General features: G+C 33.8%; 1 protein-coding gene across 1 annotated transcript; it reads right to left on the bottom strand.

Annotated features, from left to right (window-relative positions):
- Positions 1-379: 379 nt before the first annotated feature.
- On the bottom strand, positions 380-15087 carry LOC136810382 (WD repeat-containing protein 26-like). The gene is made up of 14 exons (XM_067066934.1): positions 14566-15087; positions 10436-10535; positions 9633-9689; positions 9103-9239; positions 8534-8631; positions 7248-7404; positions 6863-6998; positions 6512-6649; positions 5772-5891; positions 4578-4720; positions 3999-4077; positions 3506-3635; positions 2939-3232; positions 380-2304 (listed from the first exon to the last, which is right to left on the bottom strand). Exons 1-14 carry the CDS (start codon positions 14769-14771, stop codon positions 2288-2290), a joined length of 1812 nt encoding a protein of 603 aa, XP_066923035.1. The 5' UTR covers positions 14772-15087; the 3' UTR covers positions 380-2287.
- Positions 15088-16296: the final 1209 nt, after the last annotated feature.

Genomic DNA, 16296 nt, shown 5'->3' with positions numbered 1-16296 from the left:
AGACTCTAAATTAGAGTAAGATCCCGGGGGTAAGATTGGTAAGATTCATCTTCCCGAACTAAGATTCCACTCCATCCCACTGCCGCCACACTCTCCTGGACCCTTCATTGGACTCATTGGGACTTTTTTTTTGTTTCCTCCAAATTTTTCTACTTTAGTGTTTTTACCTGGGACTCATGGAGATTAGGTACCCTGACCAGCAGCGGAACCTTTATTCATTCATTAACATTAGAAAAATGGATGGTCGAAAATATATTTTCATCAATATATTTCAATCAATATACTATTGATTAGATTTTTTAAGGCTCAGCCTTATTCTTTAACTATTATGAGAACTTTGCAAGCCTCGTAGTTTTTTAGAATTGATGAAAATTGATAATTTCATTGACAATATTTTATTTTTATTTATTTTCATATTTTGACTTCACAAACAATAGTGAATAAATATAATGGTTTCAAAGTTTAGAAGAAAGAAAAATCAAGAAAATGACAAAAAAAAGATCTACCAAAAATTGAAATAAAAAATCTAAGTTTTAAAATCTTTGAAAATAGGGACAGGATCCCGGGCAGGAGCCTTATATCGGATAAGCTTGTTTCGCTGGGTTTGGTAGATAAGTTAAAAATTTGCTGGCTTGAAAATACCATTTAAGATTAGGGAAAATCAGATGGCGGTATCTAGTATGATTCTCAAGCAGAATGATAAAAGTCGTTATTCATTCATTCACCTGTAAAGATTTTCCATTTTCAAATAAAAATTGCAAAAAATTCTTCGACAGAAATAGACAAGAAGGAACCCATCCTGTATTTTTATAATCTGATGTATAGTCCAGTATAAAAAAAGAAATTGTTGAATGGATCTTCAGGCAACGTACGACAGAAGCACTGAGTAACGAAGAATAGTTCGAAAGTTTGATTTTAGGGGGATAAAAAGCAAAGAAAAACGAAACCCACCTATGAAAAATAAAAAAAGAAGAATACCTCCACTAAAGTTATAATAAAATGTAAATAAAGTAAAATGGTAGTAAAAAATACACAAAAAAAGTCATAAAACGACATTATGCAAATCTAAACTTATTAAGCTTTTGTCAAACTAAAAAAATGCCAGAAAATTTCGATTCTAAGGAGGACTACAGAATTCCAAGATCTTTTTGAAATCTAAAACTTGAAATTTCAAGTTTTATGCTTTCCTTATAATCACTTGGTTGGATGTTAAAATCAAATATCATTGTGAATCTCAATTGAATATGTAATTAATTAACTACTTCATAATTTAAAAATCCTCCTCAAAATCGAAAAAATATATACCAAAATAAAAGAAAACCGACCCCAAACGAACAAAAAAGATTCATAAAATCTTTAGGGATCAGATTTTCACGAGTGTATAGCCTACATACATTTTTAAAGCGCATAAAAAATATTTAGATTTTTCTTTAAAGTAAGAATAGTATTTACAAAAGACAAGTTTCTAAGCAAATGAAAAATGGCAAGCAGAACAAAGTTATTAGAACGAAATGTCCGAATTCAGGTCCGACGGAAGCGGGGAGACTGGGGAGACTTCAACCTCTCCAATTTTGAACAAATAAGAATTTTTTGCTCAAATTTCTATTGAATTGTACTACAAAAAATGAAGCTTTGAATTTTTGTTTTGTTATAAGGCTCTTTCTGGTAGAGCACTTTGTTGTTGTTGACAATCATTTTCAACTTATTTGATATTGAATTTTATCTCATTTTGAGCCTTCAGTCTTCCCACTTTGACGATTGTTCCGCCGGGCCTGTAATTATTAGATTTATGACGTGATAATCGTAATCTGTGGACCATAATGTTATTCTTAAGGAGAAATTATACCCGGGGTGTAAATTCAACGGGTGAATAAAGTTAAAAAAATCGTAAGAGAACAGCAAAATTCATAGAAGGCTTTTAGTATAGATGAATGAATTGCGAAAAGTGAATTACTTACAAATTCACTTTAAGTGTATTTTTCTCAACCAATGAATACAATTAAATTCCGAAGTCATTTCAGAAACTTTTAGTTTCGACATTTCGGTATTTTGAAAATCATTGCGAGTTCCTTGAAAAAAAGATACTGCATTCCAAGAAATATGAAGAAAGAAACATTTTACATCACAAGAGACAAACACCTTGATGTAAATAGGGCCTAATAAAAATTGTTTTAATATAATATTCACAAAATATGGTATAGAGGGGAATCTAACTACACAAAAAAAACAAATAAATCTTTATATATAATATAAAAAATCAAATTATACTTCATGGCATGAGAATACGTCAAGACGGAGAGGTACCTGAAAAGAAAATGGACTTGAAAATTTATATTATAGTTAGACAATTTCATAAGAACATATTATGGTTTAATTTCAGCAGACGAATTAATAACAATCCAATCCCCAAAATGCAGAGATTCAGCCCCCTTTCTAAGCTAAGATAACAGGAAATTTAAGCATCGAAATCACGAATAAACAAAATCAAAAAACTATGACCTAATGCAGAAAATGTAGTATTAGATCAAGTTTGTAAGCATAGGAATTTTTTTTGTCTCTTTTTGTCTCGATTCTTAGGTATTTGGTAATTAATATTAAAAAACTCAGAAACCCAAAATATTATTTCTCAAAACTCCAAAATAACAACATATAGCATGGGCTATTTGAAGTTTTTTTTTTCTTTTTAGGTACTGTAAAGTGTAAAATTTTGACTGAAAATACATATATCAAGTAAACGTCATATTTTTAATAGGCCAATTGAATAATTTATCCATCCAACAGGACATATTTGAAAAACCGAGGAGGCACGGAAAAAGGAAGATTCAAATGTACTAATTAATAGAATCGGGAATTAAAAAAGCCCGAATAGTATTTGAGGTGAATCACGGTAATAGAAAAAAAATATTCTCCCCTACTCACTCCAATCAAAGTCACTTACTACTACTGCTTCTCCGAGAGCTACTTTGACTTGACGATGCACTCTCATCTGACGTACTTCTACTACTCTGGCTTCCTTGGGAAGATGTCAAAAAGTCGAAACAATCACTTGTAGAACACGCTTTTGAAGGATCTTTGGCAGGCCTCCATATGCGAACGGTACCGTCATCACTTGCAGAGGCTAGCATGCTTGGATCTGTTGGGTTCCAGTGTACACAATTGACAGTCTGACTATGACCGTTTAAGGTTGTGATAGGAGTTTCACGGGAATGGTGCCAAATGTATACTTGATTGTCTAAGAAAGGAAATTATTGACTTATTAATGTAATCTTACACGTTTTTTCATAAGAACAAACTTTATAAGAACATAAGACTTCGATGGCCGAAATATTAAGAACAAGTTAAAAACATTTTAGGGCTTAGAGGACTCATGCCTGATTTTTTAGGAGGATGAATAAGAGCATGCTAAGAACATTTTTAGGCTTAAAACTCAAAAAATTAAGAACATCCGAAAGCTTCAAAAAAATTGGATGTTCGTGACCTTTGGCGGCGAAGAAAATCTCCATACCTTCGCTACCACTGGCGATGAAATCGTTATTCAGTCCACCAAAGCAAGTGTGGATCATGTAGTATCCTTGTTTGACACCACGAAATTTTCGTATTAACACTTTATCTTTGATGTCCCACAGGTTAACACCCTACGTAATAAAGGGAAAAACGGTGGTCAAGAAACGAAAATAACGAGATTACTTAGGAGAGTTTTAAGAGTTTATGAGTTATGATAATATGAAAACAGCTATTGTTCGAGAAAAAGAATTTTCTGAATTTTCTTCATAATATTTAATAAACGTGCGAAGCAAATTTAATGATAATTGTTTGAAAGTTATGTTATATTTTAAATGAAAAAAAGTATTTCGATTTGTGTCTTTATCAATTTAGTTATTTCAATATTTCAATTTAAACTTGTACTCTTTTTGTAACATCCGGTAGCTCATTAAACCAAAGCGGAATAATCAACAATCAAAAGTCAATAATGAGCGTTGAGTGAACACTACTGATACCTGTGATGCAATGTTGAATAAAGCTTTGGTTTTATCTTCAGAAACAACAAATGACATGATAGGGTGTGTCTCTTGTATCCTACAATATTTAGAATCGTTAAGAGTTTTAAAAAGATATTTGATGAAAAGTTTGTAAAATCAGTGGAAAAATCGGACAAGGCTAAAGGGAAGAAACATTACCCAAAATATAAAAAAACGTATGTGTATTCTCAAAGGTTTTATTTTTTAAGTGTTCCCGTTTCATATCAGACACATATTTCAGGACGGTCTCTCCCTATTGTTATATTGTACTTATTTAAAAACAAAACCTTAAGTTCGTCTTTTCAAGTTAAAAAGGTTGTAAAACCACACCAAAAAAATCAAAATTTAGTGTTAATTAAGCCGAATTGAGAGGGGTCGACATCCAAATAGATTCTATTATACCAGGGCCAAAAGACATAAAAAATACATTGCATTGAGGCACTCAAAAGACACAGGAATTTGACGTCCTCTGAACCCAGTTAACTAGAACCCGAGTCCCTTGCAGTGTTAGGGGCTAAAAGTGTATAGGTCCAAGTATAAACGTGCGGTCCTACTTACAGTAACTTATCGACCAAAGCATCAAAGTTGTATGATCGTATCCTCATGTGAGTGTCAGCAGCAAGCACCGATCGATCGTTCAGGACATGCAACCCCACCACTCTCACTCCTTCCCATGACTCTAAGATATTTCCATCTAAATCCTACGAGATGAAGGAAGAATAAAATGAAATATTTCATATCATATAAACGGTACATAATATTATTATTCACTGTGTGAAATCAAGTGCGTATTACTTATGGGTAATGAATCAACGGATCCTGCACTAATGTACTTCCCAGTTTTCCCCAAAGTAACGAATCGAGTGGGGATTGAACCCACGACCTCTCGCTTGCCGGGCGATTGCTCTCCCAACTGCGCTATTATTATTTCATTATCAGTCAAATCATCCAACAAAAGTAACCCTTAACTAACCTTTTACGAGAGCAATACACAGATATCTTATATATAAAATACTAGATAGAGCTAGTACTTTCTTTTTCTCAAGCAACGGCAGTTGAAGCATAATTATGCACCATCTTTGCTGAGTAGATCACAGCTCTGTACCGGCAATTAATTGTACAATTAATAAAACTGACATGGAGGGAAACGATGATGCGAGAGAATGGTCAGATGATGATGGATCAGATTGCCAACACTGATCTGTACAGAGTAGCTCTATCAAGTGTTTAAATAAGTTATCTGTTAAGTAATACGTGTAAAACATTAATTTGTGTTGATTGAAGTGTTGTCCCGAGCTTGTGAAGGCAGTACGTGTAACATTAGTCAATATTCAATGTTTTGCTCCACAAAATGATAATAACTTTTAGCAAAATCCCCGCTATGTAAGCTGAAGATTGCAATAACATATTAAAGTCTGTCTCAAATAATACAAAGAAAATAATATAATAGATCAAAAGTTTTTGAAAACTTGAAAAGCGTAAAATAAAAATAAAGACTAAAAAAATTAGATTTGTTCTTTCTGATTCAAAAGTCGTAACATCAAACTTTTTAAATACTTGAACCTTCCTGATTTCAAATCTGTATTAAGGTCTTTCGTATCTTAGGTCATTTTTGCTGTTTTTGGTTATTTTTGTTGTTTTAGGTCATTTTTGGGCCGTTTTAGGCCTACTACCAGGGTTGTAACAAAGATAAGAAAATCTCCGCTTCAGATAATATCGAGACAGACTTTAGTAGTGAATTCGAAAACTTACACATTGATAAAATTGTCCTCTAGTACCACCTGTGACAAATCGTTTCTCATCACTATACCATGCACAGCATGTTAAACTCTCCTCTGTTGAATGGCTCATACGACATTTTAACTCGCCAGTCTACGAAATAAAATTCATGTTAAAAGTGGTATGAAAGAACCAAACTAAAAATTCAACACACTTAGGTCCTTGATAGGCCTTTTATAGATAAGGAGTTGGATGGATCTTAAACTTATAAATAGAGTCACCAGTACCAAGCGAACCGTGGTGCAGTGGTAGAGCACCCGTCTACGGTTCGCAAGGTTGTGGGTTCAACCCCCAGCCGGGTCATACCAAAGATTCCCAAAATGGTACTTGATGCCTCTCTGCTTGATGCTCAGCAATTAAGAGAAGGATCAAGGGTAAGTGGAGAAATCCAGGGAGAAAGAGTGGCGCCCTCCGCTACCTTCGATAGATAGCTATCGAAAGAGGAACCTTCGGGTCGCCTCCGACTGCGGTCGCAGACTTACTTACTATATAGCACCTGTTTTGCCTTTAAGAAATTACCAAGGTTTTTAGACTCCTTTTGCATAAGTTTTATTCTTCAATAAAAAGTGCAGCTTTTAAAATTTGCATTACATTGTTGCCATAACTTTAAAACGAGGCCTTTCTAGGATAGAAAATATATCCAGTATTAAATATCACGGAATACATTCAGTGTCTATCTATGTACAAACGTTGAAAAACTTTTTTTGTGGTACCTCTACTTGCCATATCCACAATTCACAGCAATCTTCAGGACCACAAGCGATAATATATGTATCATTAGGACTCCAACTGATATAAGAAACACCATACGAATGCCCTTCTAATGTCCTCCATTTAACTAGTGTGTCATCCTTACAACGATAAAGAAAAGAAATAAATGAATACCCTGTCATTTTTGTGGGTAGAATTTTTATAGGCCTTCGAACTTTCATATCAGAATTTTGAAACTGAATGATTATTATGGGTGTAAAATTAAATTGGTAAAAATCTATTTCAGATTCAGATTTACAATTTACACATAGACACTAAGGCGGGAAGGAACAAATATCAAATTGGTCTTTTACCTCTACTTTCCACAATATAACTGTAGTATCTTTTGATCCAGTGGCTAAATATTTTCCATCATGTGAAAACCTAAGGAACCAGACTTCATCACAATGCTCTGACAATATTTGACGTGTTTCTGTTGGAAACATATTTCTGAGAAGAAAAAAGAAAGAATTTTAGCTAAATATTTATAATGGGCATAATATAGAATTTGGATAAACAGGGAGACAGCATATAAAGGATACAGTTTTCAAACATCGGATGAAGTTACCGCAGGAATTTTTTAAGCAATACAGCAGCTTATGCCAAGCTAATGAGTTGCATAAAACTGTCAATACTTGATACTTAGTTACAAAATTATTTCCAGAAAAGAATAGCAGAAAGTATCACCAGAGATCTTACCTTGTACACTTGTGATCAGACAATATGGAAAGGGAATGTAAATTTTGATCCAGTGTAGAATTATGATATAGGCAATTCGTTTTCTGGTGTTCAAAAGCCTGTTTAATCAATGTCTCCAGGCGATCTGGTGGTAACATCACTGTTGGAGGTAAATAAGCTATAATGCGAAAAGAGTAAATAGAAGCCTGGAAGCGTTTTTAATTGCCTTGAATGCCCCTTCATTGAACAATCAAACCGAAACAAAAACTTTACTACTTTTTCGGAATGGCATAACTTGATTTTAATAGCAAAACATTTTAATATTTTATGTTTTTATTACCCTTGAGAAATCATTGTTAATTCTCTAACTATCGTAGATATCTAATATCTACTATAGCCCATGGGAATTAGCAGTGATTTCTCAAAAACATTTCTTGTATAAACTGTACAGCATTTTTAACGTTTTATTTAAATCATTTGCACTGAAGATGACTATGTCGAAAAGCTTATGCTAAATTTTTAAATAAAAAACTTTCGTGTCTAATTCTTTACTGACTTGAATGATCAACTAATGCCTGGCAAAACTTTCGTCAACAAAAGTAAATACTAGTGATAGATGATTTTAGAAAACAAAATTGACTTGCATAACAGTAGGGTAGGGTATGAATCACAAAAATTGCCGAAGACCTAAAAGAACATTAACAACAATCCTGACCCTGAGCCTCAGATTTCAGAAATTACTAAGATCGTACTGACTTCAACAGATTTTAAACCCTTTTCGATTGTTCAAGTAAAGAAACTAAGCGCATTAGGAACATTATAAGAACATTTAAGTCTAAAATTTTCTGAAAATTAAGAACAGCCCAGCCTGAGCCAAAATTTACTGGTTCTCGTAAAAAAGCAAGTACTTTCATAACTTTCTCTTTATCTTATAAAATGTGATTACAAAATTTTCCATAATAAACACTAGAATGAAATACAGCTATGAGGGAAAATTTTTGAAAAAGCGACAAACAAAATTGACTCGAATAATTATAGCATAGGCAAGTGGATCAATGTTAAACACATTGAGTATCTTTACCTTTTGATTTTACTAAGAAAAAGAATGATGGATTGACCTTTGGGCTTTTTGTAAGTTAGAGAAAATAAAACCATTTTTAAAGATATTGAGTACTATACAGGCAAATCTGCATTTATAACAACTAAGCCAACTGAGATTCTAAAGAATGAAATCTAATTAACACCCAGACTCTTTATCTTATCATCGAGATATAAGACATTAGAGTTCATTAACATTTTCATATTACCTTGAAGTTTATTGATGAGATGTTGTCTGGTCCCATTAGTTTTCCCTTCCCAGTTTGATTTTTTCAGTAGTTCATCTATGTCAGCACTCATAAGTAAACTAAAAGGTAAAACAAAAAATTTTATAAAAAGGTCCCATGAAAACATAAGAAAATAGGTAATTGAATTTTTGTGTTTTGATTTTTCTGTTAATGAATTTAATTGAGCAAATAATTTTGAGATTGAAAGAAAAATTTAGTTTTCCTAAACTTTTACACAAACCGACAATCAATAGTGATATGCAATTTCAGGATCATAATTTCAGATATTATTAATATTTGGTAAAGCGATCAAAGTACCTTGGTATTGTACTAACAGTCATCTAGTAGCAATCAGATTTTTGTTTTCGATTGGCTTTCAGAACCGGTCTGGGACCAGTCCAATAGATGCTTTAATAAATTAACTGGACTCACTATAACATTTTAGCCAAATTTTACCAGTCATTTAGCAGTCACTAAAAGACCGTTTAAAGAAGTATGGTCTGATTTCCAGGCACTTAAAATCGTTTCGGGAGTCAGAAATGCTAAGTTACCCGCTTAGTTCGTGAATTCTCTCCACATTATATTTCAATGGTGTCAGCTCTTGTCGTAAACAATGTAATGCTTCAATAGCTCTGCCGTCCTCCAGCAATTCAAGAAACTTCTGTTCCAAAATGAGAAATCTCATTTTCTAAAAGAAAAAAATCAAATCTAATGAAAAGTTTCTTCAACTTTGATTTAATTCAAGTACGGACCAACAAATACTAAAGTGAAAACCACTTATCTTGATATTTATCCATAATTCTATTGTTGTGAATCTTTGAAACATTGGGCATTTGGAAAGGTTTAGCACTAGAACTAGAAGGTTATTCCAAAGCATTTTAAAGCAACAGTATTCTAGCCAGAAACTGGGATGTACAGGGAATTCATCATATTCTGTTTGCTGACATCTTTATTCACCTTGTAGATTTTATAATGTTCTGGTTTCAAAACTTTAAATGAAATCTATCAATAGAAACTATACCTATCATTTGAAACAAACGACAGAAATCAATTACAGTGACCTTTAAATAACACAGCTTACCAAATAACAATCTTGAGTTGTTAGTAAAGGTTGCAAATCTTTCAGGACACATTCTGCCTGTAAAATAAAAGACAAAGCAAACATGATAAAAAAATTCTCTATGCCTTTTTGAACTTTTGAATGAAGATTGTGGCTATTCGATTTAATGAAAAACCATCAATGTTCTTTGATCTATTGCTTTGAATGATGTTTTCTCCTCTCCCGAGGGGGTACTAGGGTTGCGAGCTGACGGGGGGTGCCGCCCGACTTTCGAACTTTGGATCCTTACCGGGACTAAAAAGGAGAAAACAAAGGAAAATTTTTGAAATTTTACAACCCTTAGCGGGACTAATTTGACCAATTTTGACCAAATTTTAATCTTTCAGGTTTTTTGGATTGGATCTTTAATTTTTCCAACCCTTGTGCAGGCGGCACATACCGTACCCTCCATTTGCCTAAGTACTCCCCCCCGGGTCTGCTCTACACTTAACACTCTTGCTTATCAAAAAGAAACACTGGATGTGGATGTGAAATATTCAGATGATTTTATTGCTAATGTTAGAGCTAAGAGGGATAGAACTTTGGTATGAGAAATTAGAATGTCTTTTTTTTCAAAACAAACAATTTTTCATAAAATAAACAGGTGTAGGACGGACCTACCTACAACTAATCCCAGATTCAAATCAGAAGGGCCAAATTAGCAGTTGCTCTAGCCATAAATGTATTTTTTAATATTATTGCATTAAAATTTTCATAAAAGTGACTCTAATGAATCTTGTGTTGCCGATCTTCCCATTTATTTCAAGAGAAATAATAGGACTCACCTTATTCCAATCTCCCTTCAAACAATGAGCCCTGAATCGTGAAGCTGAAGAGTTTTCCAATTGACAATTTGACTCCTTCAAAAGACATTCCACAGTTTTGCTAAAAATACAATTTTAGGTCAGAAAGTGAGAAAAACATTTTATTAATTGGCTTCCTTACTGCACTAACCCCAAACCAGGGATGTTCCAAAATGATTATAAATATACATAAATTTTTGGAAAAGAAATAAGGTTTGTTATTTTTAAAGTTACAGCAATTGTTTTGGGATGGAGATCAGGGAATAATTCCATTTAGCAATTTACGATTATCAAATTGTTAGGCTAAATAAAGTTAAAATAGCTAGTTTGGTCCAGAAATATGCCTAATAATTATTACCGGGAAAAAGCCTATCTTCTCTAAATAGTGTCATGATCTAGGTTATCACCCATAAACAAAAAACTTTCTTCAAATTATCAAATCATCGATCTATTTGGAAAACCAGACTGAAACAGAAAATATTTTTACTCTCACATTTTACTGAGGGAGAGTTGACAGCTGTGCAACCCCTATAGAGACCTGAATTATTGGACACAATAATGTCATACTGTAATCAAAATTAGTAAACTGATTACTAAATACTAAATATTTTCTTATCATTGTTTTGATTTCCCTGGAGTATTTCCAGAAGGCTATCACTGCAAGAAGATTTTAGATTCATGTTTATTGCCATTTTTAAGATTTTTCCCGTCAAAAATGGGATTTTTGCTTGAAATACTGCGTTTTAGCAGGAATTTCAATTCTAAAATGGTGGATATACCCAAATCCCAAACCCAGATGATTTTGATTTTCCTGCAGTATTTCCAGAATACTATCACTGCAAGAAAATTTGTGCCCATGTCTATTGTCATTTTAGAGATTTTTTCAGTTCAAATTTGGGTTTTTGCCTGAAAAATGGCTCTTAGCAGGGATTTTATTTCCATAATGGCGGACATAGACGCATCCCAGACCCAAATGATTTTGATTTCCCTGGAGTATCTCCAGAATACTAGATCACTGCATAAAAAATTTCAGTCAGCATTTAAACTCAGTTTGTAGAAGCTTACTTAAAAAATGCTATTTTTTGATAAATATGATTTTTTTTGCTAAAAAGCGATTTTTGTAGACGCCATTATGATATTTTGAAAAAAGTGAAAAACTTGAAATTCATTTTGCTTAAAGACTTTATTGAAGACTTCCATCTCTGAAAATTTCAGACATGTGATTTAATCAGTTTATGAACTTGCAAAATTGGCCTTAAAAAGCATTTTGCTACCCAAAATTTGCTTAAAACGGCTCGTTTAGGGCTTCAATGGGCACAATTTTCAACCCAATATAATTATTTTGTTGTTTCTTCATAAAGTTTAGTACAGCAAATGAAAAAAATAAGATTTGCAATTGTTTTGATATATTTACAGGCCTGAAAAGGCCAGAAAATACCATTTTTTCCAATTTTTGCCTGTAGTGCGAATCAGTACCCCCAGGGGGGTTCGGCCAATTTTGGACTTCTAACCTTAAAAATTGCGCAGAATGCCTCACAGTCACAATAGGTTAAATTTTCATAAAAAAACACTACATCTTGAATTTTTTGACTTTGACATTTGACGCCCCACCCTAGCAGTGGATTTTTTAGATCTTTGCTAATAAAGATGTCATGTTGAATGATTAAAAATTATATTCAACTAATTCTATTCGGTTTTTAACGTTTTTGAGCACTTTCAAAAAGTAACATTTTTATTTAATTGAGCATAACTTTTGATCTAATGAATCGAATTCGATAAATGACTCATCAAAATTTAAGTTTATCTTTCCCCTTTCCAATGTAAATAAGTATGGCGCGCCAAAGCGGAAATAAATACTATCTCTTTAAAACAATACTATCTTCGTTTAAAACATACTATCTTTTTAAAAAAATACTATTTTCGATTAAAACATACTATTTTCGTTCAAAAAATACTATTTTCGTTGAAAAAATACTATTTTCGTTGAAAAAATACTATTTCCGTTTGAAAAAATACTATTCTCGTTTAAAACATACTATCTTCGTTTAAAAACATACTATCTTTTGTAATGATACTATCTTTTTTTAAACAATACTATCTATTTTAAAACGATACTATCTTTTTTAAAACATACTAACTTTTCGAAAACAGTCTGGAAACGAGGTTGGCACGTCTTGCCTCGCTCATTTTAAAGTTTGCATGCATGAACCGCGCATGGTGGGACGGCGGGACACCATGCTTGCTGGATGGTCCAATAAGATCAGCAATTTCCTTCCATTTGAACCCTATTGTTTTTAGTGCAAGGACTTGGTCTTCGTTGATATCTTTCAATGGTCTGCCACGAGTAGCCATTTTACTGTCAGTCAGGTCAGATCTTGTAGGGAGCCGGCCCGGGGGGAGGAGCAGCTGGGCAAAAGGACCGACGGGTATGTGCGGGTCCTAAGGGTACCTTTTCCAATATGTTTAAAATGCACTGTAAGGGTCGAAAAAACTAGAGATGCACTGTATGTAAATGTTGGTCCTGCATGTGGGCGGATGAGGCCATATAAAATAAACACGAAAAACCAACGCCCATTACACGCCCCTCAAAATGAAAATTACACAAATTTGAATAATCGAGGCAACCTATATTCGAAAAAAGATAGTATTTTTTAAAAAGATAGTATTTTTTAAAAAGATAGTATTTTTTAAAAAGATAGTATTTTTTTAAAAGATAGTATTTTTTTAAAAGATAGTATTTTTTAAACGACGAAGATAGTATGTTTACAACAAAGATAGTATTGTTTTAAAAAGATAGTATGAAAGATAGTAAAAATAGTATTATTTTTTAAAGATACTATGTTTTAAACGAAAATAGTATTTTTTAAGCAAAAAATAGTATGTTTAAAAAAAGATAGTATGTTTTAAACGAAGATAGTATGTTTTAAAAAAAAGATAGTATGTTTTAAACGAAGATAGTATTGTTTTAAAAAGATAGTATTTATTTCCGCTTTGGCGCGCCATAAATAAGAATGGTTCTTTTAAAATATTTAGATTTCAAGAAAATAAGTTTTAAAGAGAGAAACTTTTTTGTGCCGCACCTGGTAGATCGTTATCCCTTTAATTTAATTTCTTTAAGTTCTGCAAAAAAAGGAAAATCTCCTACGTACCGTCTTAAACTGCTCTAACTTGGGACTGTTGATATCTGGCCTGTATTTTCTCTTACTGTTAAATCTCTTTGACAACAAATTGTTTTGATAACTCCACCAAGTTTATCTTTCATACTTTCCGTCAGAACATGTCACATTAACTGTCTGATAGTGCTCCCTTTTTAACTTTTTTTGCTTTCATTCAAAATGACCGGACCCCGATTGGAGAATTAGAGAACGCCCGCCACCTAACTGCCAATCGTCCCGGATTAACAAATAACGAATGTGTCACTTGCTGCGCAAGTGACGTTAAATGCTCCATTGTTTTGCCACTAAATTTGATCTTCTTCCTTTCGGACATTCGCGTGTGTTCCACTACAGATTTATTTCATATTTTGATTTAAAAGCCTACTCGGTGCGAAAGAGAAATCGTGTATTTTTTAATACACTGTACATTAACTCAAATCAAATGACTTTGGAGGTTTGGTGAAATGGTGGCCGAAATTGCCGTCACATGTTTTGTCAGACAGTCCCAAGTTAGAGCAGTTGTGAGTTGACGGTAATTCTTATAAGAAGAGTTTAGGGCTATATTGATTAAGGCAATATTTGCCAAAAAAAAGCAATAAGGCCTTTTTTTTTAAACACCCCACTTATTACACTTGTTGTTTGTACCTCTAAATAATCTTTTAAAACACGACATTAGTTTTTTTTAAGAAAAGGGCTATCAAGCTTCATACAAAATCTACGACCCTCGACATGGCCCGAGAATTCTCGGGCCTCTTCAGGCCACGTTCGGGCCGAGAGACCCTATCAATTCTTTTGGCCCGAACATGACCCGAGTCATTCGGGCCATGTTCGGGCCTCCTTTTTCATAACGGCCCGAATTCTCGGGCCAGCTCGGGCCATACTCGGGCTTTACGCGAATTCCAATAAAAATGTCGAGGGTCGTCAAAATCTCTAAACAAATTTATTAATTTTTCTTACTGTAGGCCAAGTTTTTCCAGATGTTGACCAATAACCCTGACAATTTCTTCATCAAATTTGTTGAGTCTCTTTCTGGTAATTTTCTCCCTATTCCTCTCTTTTAAAGCAGCAAATTTTTCTGGTGTATCATTCGATGAGACCCCATTTTTATGTTCAAGGATGGCTTCACCATTTTCACTAGACTCAGATTCACCATTGGATCGCATTTTACTTGAGTTGCCTCCTTTGCGGTGCTTGGATTGAAAACGTAGTCTACTTGGAGAAATAAGAGACGTTGATCCCTCAAACCTTGAACGTTTGTTTGGTGGTGGGGCCACTCCACCGAAATCCTCGTCTTCTGATGATTCCAGCTCGGCTTCCACTGCCTCCAAACACTCAATGCTCCAAAATAAACTAATGGTGGTAGAGTTAGACACCTAACTCATTGACAAGTATTTTAAATCACCTATTCATGTAACATTATTGGATCCAGCAACCATTATGATAAAATTTTGATTTTGATCAGCTTTGCTAAAAATTCTAACAAAATTTTTCATAAACACAAGGAACAAATCCACTGAAACGAGAAAGGAATACAACGGGCGGTGAAAGGGCGACATTTCACTGGATTTGTGATCATGATTAGAACGTTCTGTCGTCATACGTACACGCCGTACACATCGTCTCATGTCCTGTAATCATCTTGCCTTAATGTTTTACGAGGCGACAAACGCAAGAAGCGTTTTTGTTTTCCCTAGCGATTATTCTAACTAATTTGGGGTATTGTTCAACCTCGTCCCCTTGTATCCCAGGTTTTATATCTACGTTACTGATAGATAATAGACGTTATATGGACGCCAGAGAATTTTATCTAGCGCTATCATTAGTAAGCATCAAAAGCTGATTGCGCGCGCAGCGCGTATCTCGTTTGGTAAAATGTGCGCGCGATATACTAAATTGGTCCGTATATGGCTAAACTTTTTTGAAAATTCAGTGTTTCGAGTATGACTACATGAAACCAAAATCTCGTGTTTCCTCAGATCGCTCCGTTTCGGCACTAAATCCTCATATTGCTGCAAGAGAACTGCTATGATTGGTTTGTTTTCCCGCGCTACTAGCAAACTGGCAAACATTGTTTTTTGATTGGTCGATTTATCTGAGCCTGATTGGTTGATTTTCTTGAAGCTGTTGCTATTGCCTACCCGCAAAAGCTTTTTCTGTCTGCTGTGGATCTGTCACTGGTTTGATTGATTGTTTCATTTTTTTTGAAATTTTTTAACAAATTTTGAGAAAAAAAAAGAAGAGGATCTGATTTATTATAGTCTGTTAGTATCAATCAACACATAATTCGTATATCTTATCAACATATTATTTTGCACAATTGTTTTTGTGTTTTTTTCAATTGTTAGGTAGAGTAGAGTCCGGGTATGCGGGATGACTGCTTAGTCATCCTCAAGGATGGCTTCCACTGTGAAGCCTGGCGCCCTTGCCCTGCATAGCCAAAATGGATTGATCTATTAGAAAAGTTTTGCTAGGCAATCAGTTTCCACCATCTTTCACCTGTCACTTTGACGTCTGTTTTTCTCTTTTCTTCACCAATGTTTCTTAAATCCTATATTTTTGGCATACATTTTTGGATTAAATGGAAAGACAATGTTAATCACTTCAGTGTTGAAAATTGTCATTAGCAAAACTTATCTTAACTAACATCTCTCTAAATTCAATTTTAACTGTATATAAACCGAGAACTGT

Source organism: Clytia hemisphaerica, unplaced genomic scaffold (genome assembly GCF_902728285.1).
Source record: "Clytia hemisphaerica strain Z4C2 unplaced genomic scaffold, Clytia hemisphaerica genome assembly, whole genome shotgun sequence".
NCBI lineage: Eukaryota > Metazoa > Cnidaria > Hydrozoa > Leptothecata > Clytiidae > Clytia > Clytia hemisphaerica.
Note: the sequence above shows the minus strand (reverse complement) of the source record. Positions and strands in the feature narration are given on the sequence as shown.